At 47.7% G+C, this 24,847-nt stretch overlaps 1 protein-coding gene across 1 annotated transcript in view; it reads right to left on the bottom strand.

The window, feature by feature from the left end:
- LOC306928861 (cytoplasmic polyadenylation element-binding protein 4-like) overlaps positions 1 to 23,994 on the bottom strand; it is a gene marked incomplete at its 3' end in the record, with an annotated part of 39,717 nt that extends 15,723 nt beyond the window's left edge. The window contains exons 1-7 of the mRNA XM_079509135.1: positions 23,570 to 23,994; positions 21,710 to 21,987; positions 20,493 to 20,669; positions 18,444 to 18,639; positions 16,855 to 16,958; positions 14,111 to 14,589; positions 12,894 to 13,097 (exon numbers count right to left, since the gene is read on the bottom strand). Coding sequence (XP_079365261.1) covers positions 12,894 to 13,097; positions 14,111 to 14,589; positions 16,855 to 16,958; positions 18,444 to 18,639; positions 20,493 to 20,669; positions 21,710 to 21,896 — 1,347 coding nt within the window. The 5' untranslated portion in view covers positions 21,897 to 21,987; positions 23,570 to 23,994. The remainder of the gene's footprint in view (positions 1 to 12,893; positions 13,098 to 14,110; positions 14,590 to 16,854; positions 16,959 to 18,443; positions 18,640 to 20,492; positions 20,670 to 21,709; positions 21,988 to 23,569) is intronic.
- Positions 23,995 to 24,847: the final 853 nt, after the last annotated feature.

Genomic DNA, 24,847 nt, shown 5'->3' with positions numbered 1-24,847 from the left:
TGAAAATGTATTTTCAGGGCAAGACCTCGACCTTGTGCGTGCGGACTCGGCCCCCAGCCTGGTACCCTAGTCAAAATATGGCCCTTGAGGAAAATTAATTGGGGAACCCTGTGGTAGTGCTACGAAAATAGCCGATCTACAAGCTTGTAGATGTGCTATTTCCTAAGTATAAATTATAAGTCTAAAGCATGAATATAGCAAAGTATAAATTCTAAGTCATGACGCCATCACGGCCCGTAAATTGCTGTCAAAATGAAGACAGAGTCAGGAACACTCACAGTTCCCATATCAGTGCAGAACCAAGCCTCTTAGCAGGCTTGTTACGCTATCGACAAAAAGATGAAGCTAAATATCACCCTCCTCCTCGCCACCTTGTCTTCATATCACCCTCCTCCCAAACTGGCTCCATATCACCCTCCTCCATCCCCACCTTGTCTTCATATCACCCTCCTCCCAAACTGGCTCCATATCACCCTCCTCCTCCCCACCTTCACGTCTTCATATCACCCTCCTCCCAAACTGGCTCCATATCACCCTCATCCCCACCTGGCTCCATAGCACATATCAGCTCCAAAACACAACTCAACCGTCAATCGCAATAATCTGTATGACTATGAACATTAATCTTCAAGTAAATACAATGACAGCCCTACCCAGCGCATTGCAAACAGCCCACCCTGCCCCCTGCCTTCTCGCCAAGACCCAATCAATCAATCCTTAGCCTCGATCAATAAAGCAAATTCAACCCCATCCCAGCGTTTAGCTCGCTCCATCAATCCCATCAGCCCTTTGCTACACACGAAGACCCCCTTATCTGCTCTACATACTGGACTATCTACATCTCATTATACTGTTGGATGAGGCTGGCATTTTCACAATGGCTGCTAGGGTGCGCACGTGCGTGCGTGTTCCTGGGTTATTAATGACATGGTAACAGTGTACACCATTAGGTTACATGTCACGCAGTGGGGTATATGTATATAGGTACCTACGCCCTCCTATTCATTCATTCATTCATTCATGGCTCTTTCGGTCAGATTCTTTTCATCGTTTCGCAAACATTAATGGCGGTAATCTGATGCCGATTTCTCGCCTTACATCTCGCATATCTCCCCCCACCCCCCGTAACTCCATCCTCATAATTCCATATCGCATACCCACATTACACAATGGTGGAAGAATAAGCCTACTCACATTTGTTTTAACCTTTTCTTTAACCCATTTAGGCCTGACGTCGAAATGTAAAATAATTATTCGAAATCCTCCAGTTTTCTGAAATAAATATTTTCACGATTTTTCAAAAATAGCAGACCTGCTATCAGATCTGCTATTTTTCAATAGCTAAATTACAACATAATGTTTAAAACACCAAAAGGGGTTCCCGCCCAAAATGGGTTAAGGAGCACTTCACCCATATTCAACCTATCGTTGTATAATAGGTCCTCAACAATAATGCTCATTAGGGATGCACCGAAAGGGAAATTCTTGGCCGAAACCAAATATAGGAAACAGTTGGCCGAAAACGATTAATATTATATATCTTTTTTTCCTACCATTGCTGTCATGGCCGTACCTTAAAGCTACCTGATTTATGGCAAAAAAAAATGGTTATGGCAAAACTTAACTTGAAAAATAAATCCTCTTTTTTCTCCCTCCCTCCCCCTCTCTCTCTCTCCCTCCCTCCCTCCCTCCCTCCCTCCCTCCCTCTCCCCCTCCCTCCCTCCCTCCCTCCCTCTCTCCCTCTCTCCCTCTCCCCCTCTCTCTCTCTCTCTCTCTCTCTCTCTCTCTCTCTCTCTCTCTCTCTCTCTCCCTCCCTCCCTCCCTCCCTCCCTCTCTCTCTCCCTCCCTCCCTCCCTCTCTCTCTCTCTCCCTCCCTCTCTCTCCCTCTCCCTCCCCCTCCCTCCCTCCCTCCCTCCCTCTCCCTCTCTCTCTCCCTCTCTCCCTCCCTCTCCCCCTCTCCCTCTCCCCCCCTCTCCCTCTCTCCCTCTCCCCCTCTCTCCCTCTCCCTCTCCCTCTCCCTCTCCCAGCGAGGGACTGGATGAGCGCAATCCACTTGTTTTACAATAGAAGCCAAACCTGCCTACCGATGTCACTGGTAGGCACTAGGGAAGGTATCTGAACTGTCCACAGCCCTCCTCTGAGACACAGAGTGAGTAGACATGATTCTGAACTGTCCACAGCCCTCCTCTGAGACACAGAGTGAGTAGACAGGATTCTGAACTGTCCACAGGCCTCCTCTGAGACACAGAGAGTAGACAGGATTCTGAACTGTCCACTGTCCAACTGTAGCGCCCGGTTGTTGGTTTCTGACGTTCTTTTGTTGGTTCACTCACTGTGTTTAGTTATGGTTGTCCTCTAGCTCCAGTTAGCTCATAGCATTAGCTTATGTTAGCTTCTGTTGCCACTCGCTCCGCGTTGCAGCGTTCAGAGTATGGGTTTTTATGCCGGTCAGACTAACATTGGCTTTGGAGGCAGCCAATCATGACTAGGTCGCTTAGTAAAGTCATCTCGCAATATCTCCACCTCACCCCCGTAACTCCATCCCCATTATTATAAATCTCTCACCTCACCCCCGTAACTCCATCCCCATTATTCTACATCTCTCACCTCACCCCCGTAACTCCATCCCCATTATTCTACATCCCTCGCTTCCGTATTATAATCCCGAGTTATACTTTGCCGTGTGGCACAGTGGCGACAAATAAATAAAAACGGAGCTGCAATCTCACAATGCTGTGCATTGCTGAGATTGTAGGTCTGCTGGAAGCATATCTATGTTTCCCATTTGCAAGCCTAACGAAGTGGGAAGTGGGTAACATAGAACCCGGAATACAAATGGACAGCAACAATATAATCATTTGTGGCAGGCCTAAAAATCAGGCTTTAGGCTCTCGTTCACCATCTTCATTTAGAGTCTCCCTCCCCCTTCCCCCACCACCACAAGCACGTGTGCGTGGAAGGCAGCACTGCGGTGACACAGCCATATTACTCATCATCATCATCATCATCATCGTCGGGGTCGGCAGTCGTGGAGGCGAGGGGGCTGACCGGCCTAGCCTCTCGTAGCGATATAATATCACTGCGTGGATATTATCCCATTTAGGCCTGACCTCAAAATTAAAAAAAAAATCTTCTAAATCCTCCAGTTTTCTGAAATAAATATTTTCACGATTTTTAAAAAATAGCAGACCTACAAGCTCGTAGCGCGCCACTCGGTGGCGCGCTATGAGCTTGTAGATCTGCTATTTTATAGCTAAATTATAACATAATGTTTAAAACACCAAAAGGGGTTCCCGCCCAAAATGGGTTAGTCTCCTCCCTCTCAGTATTATTTTTTTTTGTTGTTTTTTTGCAATGTCCCGCCCCATATTTGCATACTGGGCCCTGGTTGATTATAGCCAGGTTCCAGACAAATCTGTTTGGCTCGTCACCACTTCGGCCGTGGAATTCCTCCCACAATTGAGAGGGGCCAGACTCAATCTGCCTGGGGCAATATGCATTGCAAAGGCAGATGAAGGATGGCTATATGCAAGATGCAGATGACCTCTGACATCTGTCCTGTTAGACGCCAACACAGCTACGCCGCATATTATGGCACAACTCTAAGGGCGGATAGAGGGCCTGTACAGTATGTATGCAGACAGTGGGTGGCCATCAGCGTTGTACGATTTTTGCGAGAGAAATAAGCAACCAGGTCTATGAAAACAAGCCCAAAAGAAGCCTAGGCAATACGGCTATTTGGAAATAGCCGACCTACAAGTTTACAGCACGCTGCGAACAGCTTGCAGAACAGCATTTGTTTTCTTTTTGCTTTTAAGAAAGAAAAAATCTACACATTCTTTTGAATATTTCTTTAAACATACAAATGTCGTATGGGAAAGTCCCTGGCACAAGATGGGTCTTTTCCGTGAAAATGTTTAAGAACCACTGGTTTAAACAACATCAAGATCAAGCGAGCCTAAATAAGAAACTACACTTTAGATACAGGCCCAAAAAAAAAAAACACCACCCAATATCTGTGACCAAAAAGTGACTTTACAAGAAGTTAAGCCCAAACTTGCTTATATAATAAGTTAACAGACATGGCAACACTGGTGGTCAAGATTCCAGGTGTATTATTTGTCACTCAATCATCCAAGTACACACTGTACGTCACGTGCCGTGACATCTCGTCCGGTAGATACAGTAGACATAAGGTGCTGTGTAGCACAATATGTAGAATTGTGTTTAGGCATTATCATTCTATGACCTACGTGCAGCTTAGTGCTTACTCAAAGTGCTTTACAATGCTTACATTCATTCATTGGGAGGTGAAGCAGAGAACAGTCAATTCCAGCGTCCTCACTTCCCACATTCACACACCAATGGTGGCGACCACTGGAGGCAAACATAAACCTATATGTTCTTGCTGTTCTACATACAGCCATTGAAAACATTGCAGATTGAGGCTTTAACCTGTGCTTTTATGAAACTAATGCAAGTTGGAAATGCATGCCTCACCCAGTTATTATGTACAGTATGTGTCCCTTTTATGCCCATAATATGGAGGTCTTTATCAGGCATGCCCAAATATCTATGCAGATGTCGGAACATATTTGTGATATACGGTATGGAGCCTGGGAAGGGGCCCTGTCCAGAGCCCGGGCAGAGGCCTTTCGTGGCAGTTCTGGACCACCGTGGGACCGTCCGACTTCAAACCGGGCACTGCACCTTCTGTGGGGGTGTGGAACGCGTGTGTCGAATTTGAAGTCGGCGGGGCAAGCGGTTCTCGAGTTACGTGGTTTACAGACGTACGTGTACACACACACACACACACACACACACACACACACACACACACACACACACACACACACACACACACACACACACACACACACACACACACACACACACACACACACACACACACACACACACACACACACACACACACACACACACACACACACACACACACACACACACACACACACACACACACACACACAGAGAGAGAGATGCATTTATGTATATGCTCCAACGGTGCCCGTTGGAGCCTCCACAACGGTGCCCGTTGGGCACTGGCCTACTTGGAACGATGCAAGTTGGAAATGCATGCCCCACCCAGATATTATGATGTGTCCCTTTTATGCCCATATATGGAGTTCTTTGTCATGCATGCCTAAATATGGAGTCTATGCATCAGACGTCAGAATGATGTCAGAACAGGCCAGCTCCATATATGGACACTGGGCAGGGGCCCTGTCCAGAGCCCGGGCAGAGGCCTTTTTGGGGGCGGTTACGCGGTTAACGTTATACTCTGAATGACAGAATCGGCCCATGAGACGTGACATGCCCCGCGATTGTCGTTTAATCCACCCAAAACATACTTTTTGTAAGCGAGATACTATCGTTTAGAGAAATCAGCCGCAAATCAAGCTTGTTTTGACCCAAAAAGAAGAGTCTGTGATATTAGTATTCACCATAGACCACATAATGCAGCAGATTTTCCATTTCCATTAAGATTTTGTTTTTACCGCACCGGAACCGGGGTGTTATGAGCGCGTCCAGGACGCAGTTGATCACCGTAATCAATTGATATTAAAAAAGGCGTGATAAGGCACCATCGGCGGGAGAGGTACATACGAAAATAGGTGTCAAAAGGCGCAATTGGCGATAAATGAGTTAACAGTCAAAGTATCTGGGGCTGGACTGTTGGCTCAAACAATTTCCAAATGCTTCCGCCTACACCTACACTGTGCAATACAAGCACTTGAAAACCATACTGTCCTACGGTAAATAGTCAAAGCATTAATATCCAGCTTGCTGCTTAGCAGAAAACTGACATTCTAAAATGTAACCACTTAGACCCTCTGTTCTAACTGGACCCGAGTTGGCTCTGTACTTGCCTTTCCCAAAAATAGCCGGTCGGCAAGCTCACAACACGTGTCGGTCGGCTATTTTTGGCCATTGCCCCCCTCTCTCCCCTCCCTATATAGATGCTGGGGTTCAAGTGGTTAAAGATATTTAAAAATATATTTCCGCGATGACACAACAGATGACAGCTTCCATCCAGTAGTTCTACACTGACACTCTATGTACAATAGTTGTCTGGCTCTAGAGACTATAGGGATCCCCCGGCTCTAGAGACTATAGGGATCCCCCGTCTGGCTCTAGAGACTATAGGGATCCCCCGGCTCTAGAGACTATAGGGATCCACCGGCTCTAGAGACTATAGGGATCCCCCTGGCTCTAGAGACTATAGGGATCCCCCGGCTCTAGAGACTATAGGGATCCCCCGGCTCTAGAGACTATAGGGATCCCCCGGCTCTAGAGACTATAGGGATCCCCCTGGCTCTAGAGACTATAGGGATCCCCCGGCTCTAGAGACTATAGGGATCCCCCGGCTCTAGAGACTATAGGGATCCCCCGGCTCTAGAGACTATAGGGATCCCCCGGCTCTAGAGACTATAGGGATCCCCCGGCTCTAGAGACTATAGGGATCCCCCGGCTCTAGAGACTATAGGGATCCCCCGGCTCTAGAGACTATAGGGATCCCCTGGCTCTAGAGACTATAGGGATCCCCCGGCTCTAGAGACTATAGGGATCCCCCGGCTCTAGAGACTATAGGGATCCCCCGGCTCTAGAGACTATAGGGATCCCCCGGCTCTAGAGACTATAGGGATCCACCGGCTCTAGAGACTATAGGGATCCACCGGCTCTAGAGACTATAGGGATCCACCGGCTCTAGAGACTATAGGGATCCCCCGGCTCTAGAGACTATAGGGATCCACCGGCTCTAGAGACTATAGGGATCCCCCTCTAGAGACTATAGGGATCCCCTCTAGAGACTATAGGGATCCCCCGGCTCTAGAGACTATAGGGATCCCCTCTAGAGACTATAGGGATCCCCCGTCTGGCTCTAGAGACTATAGGGATCCCCCGGCTCTAGAGACTATAGGGATCCCCCGGCTCTAGAGACTATAGGGATCCCCCGGCTCTAGAGACTATAGGGATCCCCCGGCTCTAGAGACTATAGGGATCCCCCGGCTCTAGAGACTATAGGGATCCACCGGCTCTAGAGACTATAGGGATCCCCCGGCTCTAGAGACTATAGGGATCCCCCTGGCTCTAGAGACTATAGGGATCCCCCTAGCTCTAGAGACTATAGGGATCCCCCGTCTGGCTCTAGAGACTATAGGGATCCCCCTCTAGAGACTATAGGGATCCCCCGGCTGGCTCTAGAGACTATAGGGATCCCCCGGCTGGCTCTAGAGACTATAGGGATCCCCCGGCTCTAGAGACTATAGGGATCCCCCGGCTCTAGAGACTATAGGGATCCACCGGCTCTAGAGACTATAGGGATCCCCCGGCTCTAGAGACTATAGGGATCCCCCGGCTCTAGAGACTATAGGGATCCCCCGGTTTGGCTCTAGAGACTATAGGGATCCCCCGTCTGGCTCTAGAGACTATAGGGATCCCCCGGCTCTAGAGACTATAGGGATCCCCCGTCTGGCTCTAGAGACTATAGGGATCCCCCGTCTGGCTCTAGAGACTATAGGGATCCCCCGTCTGGCTCTAGAGACTATAGGGATCCCCTGGCTCTAGAGACTATAGGGATCCCCCGGCTCTAGAGACTATAGGGATCCCCCGGCTCTAGAGACTATAGGGATCCCCTGGCTCTAGAGACTATAGGGATCCCCCGGCTCTAGAGACTATAGGGATCCCCCGGCTCTAGAGACTATAGGGATCCCCCGGCTCTAGAGACTATAGGGATCCCCCGGCTCTAGAGACTATAGGGATCCCCCGTCTGGCTCTAGAGACTATAGGGATCCCCCGTCTGGCTCTAGAGACTATAGGGATCCCCCGGCTCTAGAGACTATAGGGATCCCCCGTCTGGCTCTAGAGACTATAGGGATCCCCCGGCTCTAGAGACTATAGGGATCCCCCGGCTCTAGAGACTATAGGGATCCCCCGGCTCTAGAGACTATAGGGATCCCCCGGCTCTAGAGACTATAGGGATCCCCCGGCTCTAGAGACTATAGGGATCCCCCGGCTCTAGAGACTATAGGGATCCCCCGGCTCTAGAGACTATAGGGATCCCCCGGCTCTAGAGACTATAGGGATCCCCCGGCTCTAGAGACTATAGGGATCCCCCGGCTCTAGAGACTATAGGGATCCCCCGGCTCTAGAGACTATAGGGATCCCCCGGCTCTAGAGACTATAGGGATCCCCCGGCTGGCTCTAGAGACTATAGGGATCCCCCGGCTCTAGAGACTATAGGGATCCACCGGCTCTAGAGACTATAGGGATCCCCCGGCTCTAGAGACTATAGGGATCCCCCGGCTCTAGAGACTATAGGGATCCCCCGGCTCTAGAGACTATAGGGATCCCCCGGCTCTAGAGACTATAGGGATCCCCCGGCTCTAGAGACTATAGGGATCCCCCGGCTCTAGAGACTATAGGGATCCCCCGGCTCTAGAGACTATAGGGATCCCCCGGCTCTAGAGACTATAGGGATCCCCCGGCTCTAGAGACTATAGGGATCCCCCGGCTCTAGAGACTATAGGGATCCCCCGGCTCTAGAGACTATAGGGATCCCCCGGCTCTAGAGACTATAGGGATCCCCCGGCTCTAGAGACTATAGGGATCCCCCGGCTCTAGAGACTATAGGGATCCCCTGTCTGGCTCTAGAGACTATAGGGATCCCCCGGCTCTAGAGACTATAGGGATCCCCCGACTATAGGGATCCCCTGTCTGGCTCTAGAGACTATAGGGATCCCCCGGCTCTAGAGACTATAGGGATCCCCCGGCTCTAGAGACTATAGGGATCCCCCGGCTCTAGAGACTATAGGGATCCCCCGGCTCTAGAGACTATAGGGATCCCCGGCTGGCTCTAGAGACTATAGGGATCCCCTGGCTCTAGAGACTATAGGGATCCCCCGGCTCTAGAGACTATAGGGATCCCCCGGCTCTAGAGACTATAGGGATCCCCCGGCTCTAGAGACTATAGGGATCCACCGGCTCTAGAGACTATAGGGATCCCCCGGCTCTAGAGACTATAGGGATCCCCCGGCTCTAGAGACTATAGGATCCCCCGGCTCTAGAGACTATAGGGATCCCCCGGCTCTAGAGACTATAGGGATCCCCCGGCTCTAGAGACTATAGGGATCCCCCGGCTCTAGAGACTATAGGGATCCCCCGGCTCTAGAGACTATAGGGATCCCCCGGTTTGGCTCTAGAGACTATAGGGATCCCCCGTCTGGCTCTAGAGACTATAGGGATCCCCCGGCTCTAGAGACTATAGGGATCCCCCTCTAGAGACTATAGGGATCCCCCGGCTCTAGAGACTATAGGGATCCCCCGGCTCTAGAGACTATAGGGATCCCCCGGCTCTAGAGACTATAGGGATCCCCCGGCTCTAGAGACTATAGGGATCCCCCGGCTCTAGAGACTATAGGGATCCCCTGGCTCTAGAGACTATAGGGATCCCCCGGCTCTAGAGACTATAGGGATCCCCCGGCTCTAGAGACTATAGGGATCCCCCGGCTCTAGAGACTATAGGGATCCCCCGGCTCTAGAGACTATAGGGATCCCCCGTCTGGCTCTAGAGACTATAGGGATCCCCCGGCTCTAGAGACTATAGGGATCCCCCGGCTCTAGAGACTATAGGGATCCCCCGGCTCTAGAGACTATAGGGATCCCCCGGCTCTAGAGACTATAGGGATCCCCCGGCTCTAGAGACTATAGGGATCCCCCGGCTCTAGAGACTATAGGGATCCCCCGGCTCTAGAGACTATAGGGATCCCCCGGCTCTAGAGACTATAGGGATCCCCCTGGCTCTAGAGACTATAGGGATCCCCCTGCTCTAGAGACTATAGGGATCCCCCGGCTCTAGAGACTATAGGGATCCCCCGGCTCTAGAGACTATAGGGATCCCCCGGCTCTAGAGACTATAGGGATCCCCCGGCTCTAGAGACTATAGGGATCCCCCGGCTCTAGAGACTATAGGGATCCCCCGGCTCTAGAGACTATAGGGATCCCCCGGCTCTAGAGACTATAGGGATCCCCCGGCTCTAGAGACTATAGGGATCCCCCCGGCTCTAGAGACTATAGGGATCCCCCGGCTCTAGAGACTATAGGGATCCCCCTCTAGAGACTATAGGGATCCCCCGGCTCTAGAGACTATAGGGATCCCCCGGCTCTAGAGACTATAGGGATCCCCCGGCTCTAGAGACTATAGGGATCCCCCGTCTGGCTCTAGAGACTATAGGGATCCCCCGGCTCTAGAGACTATAGGGATCCCCCGGCTCTAGAGACTATAGGGATCCCCCGGCTCTAGAGACTATAGGGATCCCCCGGCTCTAGAGACTATAGGGATCCCCCGGCTCTAGAGACTATAGGGATCCCCCGGCTCTAGAGACTATAGGGATCCACCGGCTCTAGAGACTATAGGGATCCCCCGGCTCTAGAGACTATAGGGATCCCCCGGCTCTAGAGACTATAGGGATCCCCTGTCTGGCTCTAGAGACTATAGGGATCCCCTGGCTCTAGAGACTATAGGGATCCCCCGGCTCTAGAGACTATAGGGATCCCCCGTCTCTAGAGACTATAGGGATCCCCTGTCTGGCTCTAGAGACTATAGGGATCCCCTGGCTCTAGAGACTATAGGGATCCCCCGGCTCTAGAGACTATAGGGATCCCCCTCTAGAGACTATAGGGATCCCCCGGCTCTAGAGACTATAGGGATCCCCCGGCTCTAGAGACTATAGGGATCCCCCTCTAGAGACTATAGGGATCCCCCGGCTCTAGAGACTATAGGGATCCCCCGGCTCTAGAGACTATAGGGATCCCCCGGCTCTAGAGACTATAGGGATCCCCCGGCTCTAGAGACTATAGGGATCCCCCTCTAGAGACTATAGGGATCCCCCGGCTCTAGAGACTATAGGGATCCCCCGGCTCTAGAGACACTATTCAAACACTCTTTATGTCCATTGCTAGTTTGACCACTTTGCGACATGCTTCCATATAGAACAGTGGTTGTCAAAGCGGGGTGCGGGGTGCGGGGGGGGTGCGGGGTGCGGGGGAAATGTTTTGAAAAATACCGAAAAATGTTTGGATATTTTTGAAGAATTAAAAGAAAGAAGAGTTACATATACAAATACAGATCGATTTGGGGGTCCACTTTGAGAAGCACTGCCATAAGAGGACAATGCTGGCTGCTATGGCATGCAAATGACAGACGTCAAGCCGTGGCGAGTTAGAACTGATCGGAGAAGTCTCATTCCAATACCAGGGTGAACGTGAACACAGCTTCTGAACCACAGTGAACGTGAACACAGCTTCTGTTCTGAACCATTCTTTAGCTCCATGGTCACTGAACCACAGTGAACGTGAACACAGCTTCTGTTCTGAACCATTCTTTAGCTCCATGGTCGTCCGTGAACACAGCTTCTGTTCTGAACCATTCTTTAGCTCCATGGTCACTCTGTTCTGAACCATTCTTTAGCTCCATGGTCACTCTGTTCTGAACCATTCTTTAGCTCCATGGTCAGTCTGTCTGGTCTGTTCTGAACCATTCTTTAGCTCCATGGTCAGTCTGTCTGGTCTGTTCTGAACCATTCTTTAGCTCCATGGTCAGTCTGTCTGGTCTGTTCTGAACCATTCTTTAGCTCCATGGTCACTGAACCACAGTGAACGTGAACACAGCTTCTGTTCTGAACCATTCTTTAGCTCCATGGTCACTGAACCACAGTGAACGTGAACACAGCTTCTGTTCTGAACCGTTCTTTAGCTCCATGGTCACTGAACTAAATATTCGTCACAAGCCACACAATCTTCCCCACGTACACACGCCACAAAAATGATATTATTTTCAGAGAGACAAATCAGGAGAAAATCGTTCATGAGATCTGCCGTCAGGCGGCGCCCGGTTATGTCTATATTTGCGCACCATTTGCCTCCGATGCCTAGAATTGGAATGGAGAATCTTCCTGTATATATCCACCATCTTCGACATAATTCCCCACCAGGATTAATTAATAAATTCAATCGTACAGGCCAGGATTTCTTTTCCCGTGCAACCCTTATGTTGAAGAGCCAAAAACTGCAACCACATTTTACTTATGAGTGTGTGTTGTGACGGACCGGATACCCGCCTCTCGCTCGGAGACCACAAAGGATCACCGCGACCATCGCTACGGCCGTTATGGACCGTCGAATAAAGCTTTTTTTTTTTCTTTTTTTTTTTTTATCCCACGATTTTGTAACCCATTTTTCACCCCTGTGTCAATGATCTGATTTGATCCTGGGCTCTACACACCCTCCACCAACCTAGTCCCCATATATGGGGGGGACATGGGGAGAGCAACGGACTTGAACTCATGCTTCCTTCATGCCTGAGTGTCCAAGTTGCTCCTTTACACCTGACAGGGGGGAGTTTCCCTGGTTGGACGTAGCGCGTGGAAGGAACACGTTATTCCAGGGGGAAGCAGTTTAGAGACCAGGATTACTGCATGTTTTTGTGAGGGTACCTACCCTAGGGGACACGGGGAGAACATGCAAACTCCACACAGAAAGGCCCTTTCGCCAACCCCACCTCGGGTATGGGCTTGTTGGTAAAGCTTGTTTTGACCAGAAACGCCATCCGGGACAACAAGGAATTGGGAGATAAAGGCGGTCGAAAAGAAACCAGATACAGTACGTGTGGAACCGTGGATGGAACCATTCCCGTTTACACCATCACCTAGCAACCCAGCGCTAACGTATTAAGTAGCATTACGACCCGATCGGTCAGAACCACTATAAAAAGAAAAATACCATTTGAAATACGCCATTGACGGGCGCTCAGATGAAATAACAAAAGACGCTATGATCTACGTCATACGAACGTGTCGGAGACGGCCACTGACCTGGAAGGGGAAGATGTTGTCGTTGCGCCCCACGCCGTCCTCCATCCAGGACTTGGGGTTGAAGCCCCCCACGGCGGGGCCGTTGCGGGGGTACTTCTGAGAGCCGGCGCTCATGTGATTGTTGGGAAAGGTCTTCTTCAGCGGCGAGATGGAGTTGATGGGCGTCACGCCGCCGTTCATCCCCCGTCGGTAGTCCCTGCCGCCCTGCCACACAGAGGATCACGGCATCGGACGGTGAACGATTGTAGTCGTGAAGTAAAAATAAAAATGGCATTTCCGGGTTTTAACCCATTTTGACCTGAGATCAGATTCTAAAAATGTCTTCTACATCCTGACAGTTTTCTGAAAAAGCTATGTTTCTATGTCAGTCGTTCTTCGATTTTTCAAAAATAGCAGACCTACAAGCTCGTAGCGCGCCACTCTGTGGCACGCTATGAGCTTGTAGATCTGCTATTTTCCAATAGCTAAATTATAACATAATGTTTAAAACACCAAAAGGGGTTCCCGCACAAATTGGGTTAATCTTCTAGGCTTGGTTGGATACGAAAACGATATTTAATTCAAAATCTAATGATAACAACATGTACCGTGTCCAAGACAGGGCATATTTGTAAATGTTATACTTAGAAATATGTTTTATTAAAAGGACCACTTCACCATTTGTTATCTTCATATAATTGGACCTCACTAATGTTCGTGATAAAATAGCACACAATGTTTCTACTCGGTCTGTGTCTCATAGGAGGGCTGTGGGCAGTTCAGAAACCCGACGAAAAATGAAAGCCATCGTTCCCACGATAATAAAAATCTAAATATTTTTTCCAAAAAATGATGTTTAAAAAAAATGATGACACTGGTGGACAGCTTTCTGAACTGCCCACACTCTACAGCCCTCCTATGAGACACAGACCGAGTAGAACAAAATTGTGGAATTTTATCATGAACAGTAGTAGGACCAATTATATGAAGATAGGTCGAAAAGTGGTAAAGTGGAAGAACTAGCCGATAACGCATTGCATTGCGACACATTGTGAGCTTGTGCGGATCGGCTAGTTCTGCCAAATGTTTGAAAACGTATGGACATTATCTCAAATAATTCTAAATATGATTTAAATTAGTTCACCAATTAAAAATGAACTACTAATAATAATTTAAATAATTCAATTGAATTAAAATTAATAATAACTAAAAAACTGCGACCAGATGATGCCCCTCACCTGCGAGCCGCCCCAGCCGCCCCCTCCTCCTCCTCCGCCCCCGTAGCCTCCGCCTCCCGGGCTCCAAGAGGCGGAGCTGGGCGAGGGGGAGGGGCTCTGGTAGCTGGCCGGCCCCCAGGGGGAGGGCGGCGGCTTGGTGAGCCCGCCGCCGGCGGACAGGTGCGGCAGCTGGCCGAAGGCCGGAGGCGGCGGGCCGCCCGGCCCCGCGCTGCGGTGCGAGAAGGGGTGGGGTGGCGGCGGGGCGCTGTGGGGCGAGGCGGCGGGCGAGCGCCGGTGCTGCTGGGGCGTGTGGGCGTGGCCGGGGTGGGGCGGGGGGTGGGGCTGGAAGTGGGGGTGGGGCGGCGGCGGCACGGGCGGAGCGTGGTGGGGGGGAGGAGCGTGGCCGCCGATCTGCGGCGAGAAGTTGCCGCCGCCGCCGCCGAAGCCGGGGCTGACGTGGTGCGAGAAGTTCTGGAAGAGCAGCGGCCCGTTGCCCAGGCCTGTCGGGGAGCAGGACATGATAGGTCAGTGCTTTCCAACCGCTCTTCATACCAAGGTCAATTATTTATTCTGCAATTTGAGCCACTTGACCACCATTTGATGAGAGTTAGCATCTCAGACCTTAAACTTAGAATATTGTGTTGTCGGTTAAAGGTTTCATCCACAATCCCATGCGGTGTTGATGTTGGTTAGAGTGAACAGGCAAACTTTGATCAAAATAACAATTGTTTTACATTCTCTAATTGCGTAGAACTTCTTGTAAATTAAGTGATGGAGATGTTTAACAATAACATAACTCTTGAGAGCGTTAAATTAAACCAAATGGACCCATACGGTTCAGTTTGGTTTCATGTTACGCTCTCAAAAGGTAAAGATCTATAAGGGGTCCATTTGGTTGCCACCATCATTTAGCTGGGGACCACCTGGAACCGCCTCAAGGTGAAGATTTAAAAGGTGCAGTAAAGGTAGTTGCACAATCTGGTGTGTTTTTTTCGTTGCGTTTTGCGGATCCGAAAGTCAACATCATTTTCCGACCGCGGTCGAGATCATAGATTTCACAATGCCACGCCAGACTTTCTGGTCCTTCATTGCCATCCCAGTTCCTGCTTACTGATGCATGCTTCCCTAGCGATGACATCAGGGAACGACAGTTTTCTACCTCTGGTCTGCTTTGAGGCAGGACTCCAGAGAAGAAGGGAAGTAAAGATATAACCTCATTGTCAGCTCTGTAGCAGTGGCCGGCAAACTGTGTTCTTCTGGATCGGACTAGTGAAGAAACACGGGGAAAGTTGCCGTATATTAGATTAGTCGATGGGTGGCTCTTCCAAGACAGATTTTGCGCTCTCATTAGAAGGCGGGTGTAAGTGCCATCCAGCCGTTTCTCTAATTTCTTTGAAAGTGTCCATGTCTCGGAGCCATAGAGTAGAATCGGCTCGACGGTCGTCCTAAATATTTTTTACTTACTAAGCTGGGATGACCAGATATTATGCATGTCATTGCAGGCTGACCAGGCCATACCCTTCCTTGAAAGTCCTTTTGGGAAGAAGATATACTGTATATGAACCCAAATACTTATTACTACGTATTAGGCATGTAACGATATATCGTATATCGATATTAATCCGGACGATATGAATCGATTCATTGAAATAAAAAAATCGATTTTCAAAACAACAAAAAAACAGGGGGGCTAGTGTGTGATGTGAAATGTGAGCTTTAGTCATTATTCCATCATATTCAAGTGCTTTTGGAGAGAAATGATAGTCACTTGCAGTAGTAGAGCACTGTAGAGGGGAGCTGTGTGACGTGTCTGTGACTGTGCCCAGGTGACGATGGTCGTTGATGCTCATCAAGGAAGGCAATTATGTTTCTGCACTGTCAAAGGTAATGCTACTTCTTTTGCAATGTAGTTAAATAAAAAATCTCAGGGGGGAAGATAAATGATATAAAATTTAAAAAACGGTAATTTCTCTTTAAAATATATATTTTTTTAATATCGTGAAAAATCGTATTGTGAACCTCATATCGTGATACGAATCGTATCGTGAGTTGAGTGAATAGTTACATGCCTACTACGTATTATCCGAAAGTAGTAGGCTATCACTAGCTGTCAGGCTCAGCCTGTCACCTGTCACACCCCTCTACACCCCACTAGACTAGAGCTGCGGAAGACGGATAAAATCAACCCCGGTTCCGAAAAATAAAACGTTATACGGATAAAATATTCAGCGGCAGTGTGCAAACGTGATTGACATAAAGTGAGGTTGATTTTTTTTTACGTCCTCTGAAAACACACCAGTGTGCAAACACCTTAAGTGAGGTTTTTCCATTAAATGTTAAATGGCTCCATAGGCTATACTGATACTAATCATTGCTATAGAGTATCCGTTCAGTAAACGTGTTAAATAGCTCTATATTGTAATATTGTAGTAACAGCCTCACGTCATATACTATATTAACTTAACACATTATGTGCCCTTTCATTCTTTCAAAATGGCGACGTGGGGTGCCCACCTTTAGACCCACATTTTGACATAAAAATTACCAAGACGTCCACAGACGTCCTGGGCACTACATGCGGTAATTCCTAGGACGTCTGTGCACGTCTTGGGCACAAATTGTGTTTAATAGTAAAATGGCCGCCGTGTGACTATGGTGAATAGAGTGTTTGTTCAGTAACGTGGGTCTCCCAGTCTCTGCAGCCTTTTAATTAACAGAAAATATATATATATATATATATATATATATTCCAGGCGTATTATTACCGTTGCCCGCTGAGGCGGCCGGGTTGAAGAAGCTGACGTCCTCGTTGATTATGGCGGACCCCGCCGGAGCGGGAGCAATGGCTGCAGACCAGTTGTTGAACCCACTGAGGGACCAGGAACACAGTTAATGAAACTAAACAACCAACCACAACTAGACACATTTCAGTTAAGAGGAGAATTTCACCCATTTTCAACCTCGTCTCTGTATAATTTGTCCTCAGTATAACGCTCGTTATAATACAGCACGGTTTCTGTCTGCTCAACTCTTGTGTCGTAGAGGACAGCTCAAAAACCTGGACACCAGTTACATCGTCGGTACTAGGCAGGTTTAGTCATTTCAAACAAGATTTCAAACGTTTTCAATTGAGCATTCTAACTTCAGGAAGCAACATTAGCTGCATTATTTTGGATTCCCCATCAATGATGTCATTGGTTAGTCAGGTTTCTGAACCGTCCACAGCCCCCCAATGAGAGACAGAGTGAAAAGACAAAGAAACGGTGTCAACTTATAATGAGCTGAGCATTAGTGAGGACCAATTGACCCTTTGCTAAGCCCCACCCACTCCACTTTGCCAGACCAAGGTCTGGAAAGCTGTGCTTCTTGACGGGATTTCTCCATATAAATTATCGATCATGTCAGTAGCATGAGCTTCAAAATCTCTTTTAAATCTATTCAACAAGGCCTGCAGTAGGCTATGCAGGCCTGCAGTAGGCTATGCACTGGGAACATGTGCATGACATTATTTCAATAAACTAGAAATACGAGGAAATGTTTCCAATTCAATCAGCTTTAACGTCCAACTCCAGGAGTTTTTTGTATCATTATTTTCTTTTTTTGCATGTAATGCACAGTAAGACTACGGTGATTAGTATTATTGCCATCACCTGGACTACGGTGATTAGTATTATTGCCATCACCTGGGTGGGTGAGTCGTGTAACTTGCACGACGTTAAAGGCGTAGTGAAATGAAAAACTTTTAGACCATATCCGTGGTCATCATATGGGCATACCCAACAATGGATGCCATAAAAATGGGCAAATTCTTATTTGTGTGTTTTTATATCAAAAGTCCATACAAATATTATTTTAATTACTTCCTGAAAACGAAAACGTGCTGCGTGATGACGTGTAGAGATACACATCGATAAAAGCCAATAAAAATGAAGCTCACCCGTTTAATTCCCTATATCTGCGCATCCGTCCAGCACAGCTGCTACTGATTACAGAAATCCTCCGTTTTTATTCCCATTCAAGATAACATCCAGACAGTGTATTACTCGGTTTCAACGTAATCATCACGCTAAAATATGTATCTGAAAACAGGGTAGAAATAAGCCACAGCTGGTCGACTATCTGACTTGTAAACAAACACACACCATAGCTACCGTCCCTAGCTACCGTCCCATCGCCTGAAGGGATGCGACGCTCTGATGGTTCAGAAACTTCAGAGCGGTGTTTCATGTTGAAACCGTCAAAAATAAATACTTCAAAATAAAATGCCCACCATTTCCGTTTCCCTACACCTTTAAGCTGTGTATGTGTATGTCAACAACATAAATAATTAAATGAAATGCAGAACCATAATAACCTGGTGGAGGAGGAGTTGCCTGATTGGACGCCGGGGCCCGACGGCTCCTGGTAGTCGAAGCCCGTCATAACGGGCGACTCCAGGCGCAGCTGTTTGTCCTTGATGGCCGTTTCAGCGGCGCCGTTGTTGTCCGCCTTGCCCTCCTCCGAGCGGGCCTTCTCCAGGTCCAACATGATCCCACCCCCACCGCCGCTACCTACGGTTGTCACCGTCATGACATATTAGTTAACGGTTAAAAAGGTGCCTTTAACTATATCTTTTGGTTAAAACAAAAAAGTTTTGGTAAAAAGAAATATCAAAATGAAAAAAAGTTAAAGCTCTATTTTGTGATAGTAGGCTAATAATTGCTGTTGCTGAGTGTTTGCTCAATAACTCTGACTCTATAGTACAGGGAAAAATCCATTTCCAGGTGCGTTGCCAATTTCAACCAATCTGGAGTGTGTCCATTTATCAGCTTCAATGTCAGTGTTCCAATTCCAAATGTGTCTGCTAATGTCTTTGTGTCATCACTTCCAATTTCACGTATCCTGTATGAGTTCTCTCTCCTGATTGGATGAATTTAATATCCCAACCTGAAAATTCATGTTCTGTTTACCGAAGAGCTGGTGAGACGGGGAGACTCCCGTTACTGAACAAACACCCTATAGCAATGATTACCATCACAAAGTACAGGCGTTGACACTAAGGGTTACCCCACCCGCCCCCGACAGGTCAAATAAACTGTCGGGCAGGTGGAGTTTGCTTTCAGGTTGCCCGAGCGGGGTAAGTGCTCATTTGAGAGGGGACGCAACCGGCATCTGTCTAAACACCTGAACGTGGCCAGAGCGCTCGGTTTTCTGGGGAAACGTAAAATAAGAGCACTGTTTACCTATCATGAGCTGTGTCTGTGGAACGTAAAATAAGAGCACTGTTTACCTATCATGAGCTGTGTCTGTGGAACGTAAAATAGGAGCACTGTTTACCTATCATGAGCTGTGTCTATGGAACGTAAAATAAGAGCACTGTTTACCTATCATGAGCTGTGTCTGTGGAACGTAAAATAAGAGCACTGTTTACCTATCATGAGCTGTGTCTATGGAACGTAAAATAAGAGCACTGTTTACCTATCATGAGCTGTGTCTGTGGAACGTAAAATAAGAGCACTGTTTACCTATCATGAGCTGTGTCTATGGAACGTAAAGTAAGAGCACTGTTTACCTATCATGAGCTGTGTCTGTGGAACGTAAAATAAGAGCACTGTTTACCTATCATGAGCTGTGTCTATGGAACGTAAAATAAGAGCACTGTTTACCTATCATGAGCTGTGTCTATGGAACGTAAAATAAGAGCACTGTTTACCTATCATGAGCTGTGTCTGTGGAACGTAAAATAAGAGCACTGTTTACCTATCATGAGCTGTGTCTGTGGAACGTAAAATAGGAGCACTGTTTACCTATCATGAGCTGTGTCTATGGAACGTAAAATAAGAGCACTGTTTACCTATCATGAGCTGTGTCTGTGGAACGTAAAATAAGAGCACTGTTTACCTATCATGAGCTGTGTCTATGGAACGTAAAATAAGAGCACTGTTTACCTATCATGAGCCGTTTTCACGGTTGCTACATTTAAAAATATATTGTATATCCCACTGTATAATGGGAGGATTTACTTTTCGGACACTTGCCCGTCAGGCAAGTGCCTCTGAGACCTTAGTGTCAAACCCCTCCAAATTATAGAGCTATGTAACCCTTTAACTAAATATCACTACACATTTAATTGTCATACAAATAATTGTGATAACCATGAATATTCAAAGAAATGACTACCAATAATCTATTATGCTTCAAACATCTTAACCTGTATTATTCACTATATGACACATACATAACCGAGGACTGGCAGACACAGGCATGCCCATATACGGGCATATACTACACACAAAAAAGGTGATATGGAGATAAAGAGATCATTATGACAGTGATATATGCAACACAACCGCGATTACCCCGTCAAGCAAATTACTACGTCGTCATAATTGTGGCAGGCTACATTGTAACAGGGGGGCCCTACCGTTTCCGCCCTCCTGGTGGTGACTCCCAGGGGACAACTGCTGCTGCTTCTCTTGTGATTCTTGCATTTCCTGCGTCTGCTGCTGTGCTTTGGGCTTCTCTGGGACCCCCAGGATGTCATCCCCCATGCTCCCGTGGGTGGCGGAGGCAGGAAACAGCCACGGAGAGCCCCCTCCTCCTGGAGATGTTTTTTTTTTGGATAGAATACGATACTTCATTGCACTGGCCTGAAAAGGAATCTATCGTAAAGCTACAAGTGGAGTCAGATATGAATTCCCATTGAAATGTGGGGTCATCGTACACTGTTTTTCCCCCCCTTTTCTCCTCTATGAATATATAATATTTGTATTTGTTGATGACATGAATTATGAATGTGTTACTATTCTATGCTCTAGCCCAGGTGTTGGACAAACGACCATACAGGAAGAAAACAGAGTACGCAACACTGGTAAAGAAACTCGGCCTCCACTAAGGTTTCGGTTAGGTTTAAAAAATAAATTAAAAAAATCAGTTTCTGCCCGACAGTGATGATATAATGATTCAATATTGTTTTGCATCAATTAAACATTATTTATTTGTATTTGTATGCATTTCCTTGCTTTTTGTTTAAATTTGGAAACTGACAATAACTACATTTGCTGACAATATATTGTTCAAAACATCGGTGATCAGTAGTCTAGCACTAAAAGTTAATTTTGTAGGATTTAGGGTCATTATTCAAAATCAACACGGATCAGCAATACATATCATACCGTGACCTATCGTGATGTGCACAAAGCGCACAAATAATTGGCAAAACACAAAGACTCTAATACAAACATATCTTTGTGATTTTGAAAATAAATAAGTTGACTAAATGACTAACTAAACTTGAAATAAAAATAAGAACTAAAAGTATACTACTTTTTACTTTAGTTCCGTTGATCCAAGGTGGAACACAGTCGATCGACTGGTCAGTAAAATAAACATGCACACGGGTCCACCCGCCATCTGACCACTTAACAGTTGAGGGGTCAGAAGATGATTTCCACCGCGTAATCTTTCTTTTGTATTTGGTTTTGACTTTGTCCTTTCAATATCGGTTACTTTAGGTGGACAGATGGGTGGGCGGCGAACAATTTCGAGATTTTCTACTATAGCGGGCCCTGAGCTTTCAGTCCGTTGTCAGCCCGTTTTCAGTCAGTGTTTCAGTAAGTCTAGAGTGTTTTAAGTGGTTACCTCCTGCCGTGGTGCCATTCCCCTGGGCGGCCGTGGAGTTTATGAAGGCCTGCGGGCCGGTGGGCTGCGCCGACACATTCTGGTGGTGGTGTGGGGGGGGTTGCAGATGGGGGTGGATTCGGACCGGGAATGCAGACTTGTTGCCAGTGTTGTTTTGAACTAGGACTCCGAACCCGTAATCCCCCATTTGTTTGCTCCGGCTCCGCTCCCCCCACACACGCACACGCACGCACACACACACGCACGCACACAAATAGCTATCCCGTGATCGTTAGGCCCTGTCGAGAGGAGAGGGGGAGAGCACACGCACACACACACACACACACACACACACACACACACAGTCACACACACACACACACACACACAGTGTCATGCACCGAGTCAGCAGTGCATCCAACTGATGCCAGTTTAAATGAAGCCATTCCACTGACAGCACAAACAGACAGCGTCAACTTTCTTCATCAAACAAAAGCGCCATTATTTTATAAGAGTCATTTCATCATAATCATTATACACGCACGCACAAGCACACACAGTAGCCTGCTTCACTCCCTGGAATCCTTGACATACATAATTATTATTATGCCACAACATGCAGTCATGAATAAGCTTAGCTCTTTTTCTTACAATGGACACACTGAAAGAGGCTAGTGGTGCCACGGTTAATCAATTCCATCGATTATTAAAAATAAATAATTGATAACTGAAATACCACAAATGGCAGATCTACAAGCTCCCAACACAGACACGTGACATCACGGTGCATTGGGAGCTTGTGTAGATCGGCTGTTTCTGTTTCGGGGCATTTCTGCGCAATACCTTGCAATCATGTGCAGTTAAATCAGACTAATCGATTTTTTTTAAACCGTCATGTTTATTTGTCAAAATATTTAACAAAATAAATATCCAAATATCACTCTTCTTGACTATTCGATTAAGCGAACAAAGTAATCGTCGATCATACTACTGTAGGTACCTACAGAAAAATGCCTCTTGAAGCAAAAACAGTGGCTATACTATAGTGTCACAGCCCTAAAGAAAAGCCACATCCATCCATCCATCCCAGGTTCTAATTTTAAACCCCCGCCGTGACGTTGTCAGTTTGCCTGCCTGCCTGCTGGCCACAGCAGATCTGCTTGCTGCTGCCTGCTATATGGCTGGCTGCTTTTTTTTGGTTAGCATGTCACTGTCACATTCTCTAAAAACCCTCACTGACTGACCACCAACCACCTCTCCGTGTGTGACAGTCGAGTCACACGGCTGCTGAATCACCCATGCATCATAATAGCACATCACAGTCATGATAAGATTATATGTATTTTTGTACTTATTTTATTTTCAAAGAACCACCACCTTCGACCTTGTTTGACAGCTGTCAGTGCCAGTGGACATTTGGACCTTTATTAAACGTGACACACAGACAGAAACACCCTCTTGGTCTCCCGGAGACCGTGGATCAAAACGCTGTCATGTTAATTATGATGATTTATTATTATGAATGATTATATCGACCACCGTCCATGCACGGGGTTTACGAGGCGTGTGAAGCCGGGCGAAAGCGCCTCTCGATCGGTCACCGTTGGTTAGCATCCCCCCCCTCCTCCACCTCCAACGTTAGCCAACCCAGCTAACTAACCCCCCCGTTAGCAACCCCAGTGCTAAAACGCCGTGGTATAACTCAAAGTAACGACCCCGCAAAGAACCGATCTGCAATAAGCTCACGGACGCGACGCCTTGTGAGCTTGCAGATCTGTTCTTTTCGGGACAGCTCCAACCAAGCTAGTACTGGACGTACTAGGGCTTGGGGAAGGGGGGGGGGGCGAATAGATAGGGGGAAAAAATAGAGCCATATTTCACCTTGTTGGTTCGATCCCCGGTCCGGCGATGGCTCGGTAGATGGTGTAGAATGGATCCCGTGATGGGGTTCTTACAGAGCGGATGTGTTGGATCTATAAATCGGGGGGTTCTGGGACTGGACTGGACTGGGGGTGGGGGGGTTCGGGACGGGTTCAGTTCTTCTGACGTGTCCTGCTCTGGCTCAATGACACAGCTCTCTCTCTCTCTCTCCTAGTGGATGATCCTCTATGTCTCTCTACCTTTTTTTCCCCACTCACTTCAAATTTAGGATTATTTAATCGACGTGGCAGCGCGTTCGGTGCGTCGGGTTCCTCTTCGTCGAGCCTTATTCGACGGGTCTCATCATGGATAGGGTTCGGAATAATGTGTTAATGTGTTTAAATGTATATTTCTCTCTATAAATATATATATACGTGCTGCTCGGCTCTGTGTCTCTCGGCCGAATGACAAGAACAACTGACTGCTGATCAGCCGCTGCTAGCTTCCGGTGGACGCCCCGCCCCCAACGACGCGTTATTGGACGAGGAGTTGCTGTCATCGCCGCCGGCACGCCCACTGAGGTGTCTGTCTGTCAGTGGCAGCTAAAACCCGCCCAGTGAGGTCAAATGTATTGATCCTAGTAGATGAGGAGGTCGTGAGAAAATTCGCACGCACGCACGAACACGCAAACAAACCCACCACGCGCTGAGTGCACGCTCGCGCGACGCCGCGCATGCAGAGATATCAGCAAAATAAATTACCCAATCAAATCTCAATCAACCATGCATGTGCCACCTCTTCTGATAGACCCTGTCAGTCCAGCATACTGAATGCCACTTTACTGTAATATCCTATAGCTGCCCTGCAAGGCTCTCTCTCTCTCTCTCTCGCTCTCTCTCTCTCTCTCTCTCTCTCTCGCGCTCTCTCTCGCTCTCTCTCTCTCCCTCTCTCTCTGGCCACCATTAGTCTCAGGTTTCACAGATGACAGTGTGCCAGTCATCGACAGTGTACCATGCAGCCACAAATGGCCCACCTAATAAATCTGTCACATTATCACATACAGTCCAGCTGGACGTGGTGGGGGGGAGGGTCGCATGATAAATAAGGAGAAATCGCAGCATTTTGCACCAGTGGCAAATATGCCTAATTCCAGTTTCCAGAAAAGGAAAATAACTCCCAACAGCTGGGAGTCGACAGGCGCACAGGTTTAGTTAGGCACGAAACAATTTTTCCTCTGGAATCTGGACGCATGTCTTCTTCGGTGGGTCGTCAGAATAATACTATGCTTAGTATTATTAG

This window comes from Electrona antarctica (genome assembly GCF_951216825.1).
Source record: "Electrona antarctica genome assembly, chromosome: 8".
NCBI lineage: Eukaryota > Metazoa > Chordata > Actinopteri > Myctophiformes > Myctophidae > Electrona > Electrona antarctica.
Note: the sequence above shows the minus strand (reverse complement) of the source record. Positions and strands in the feature narration are given on the sequence as shown.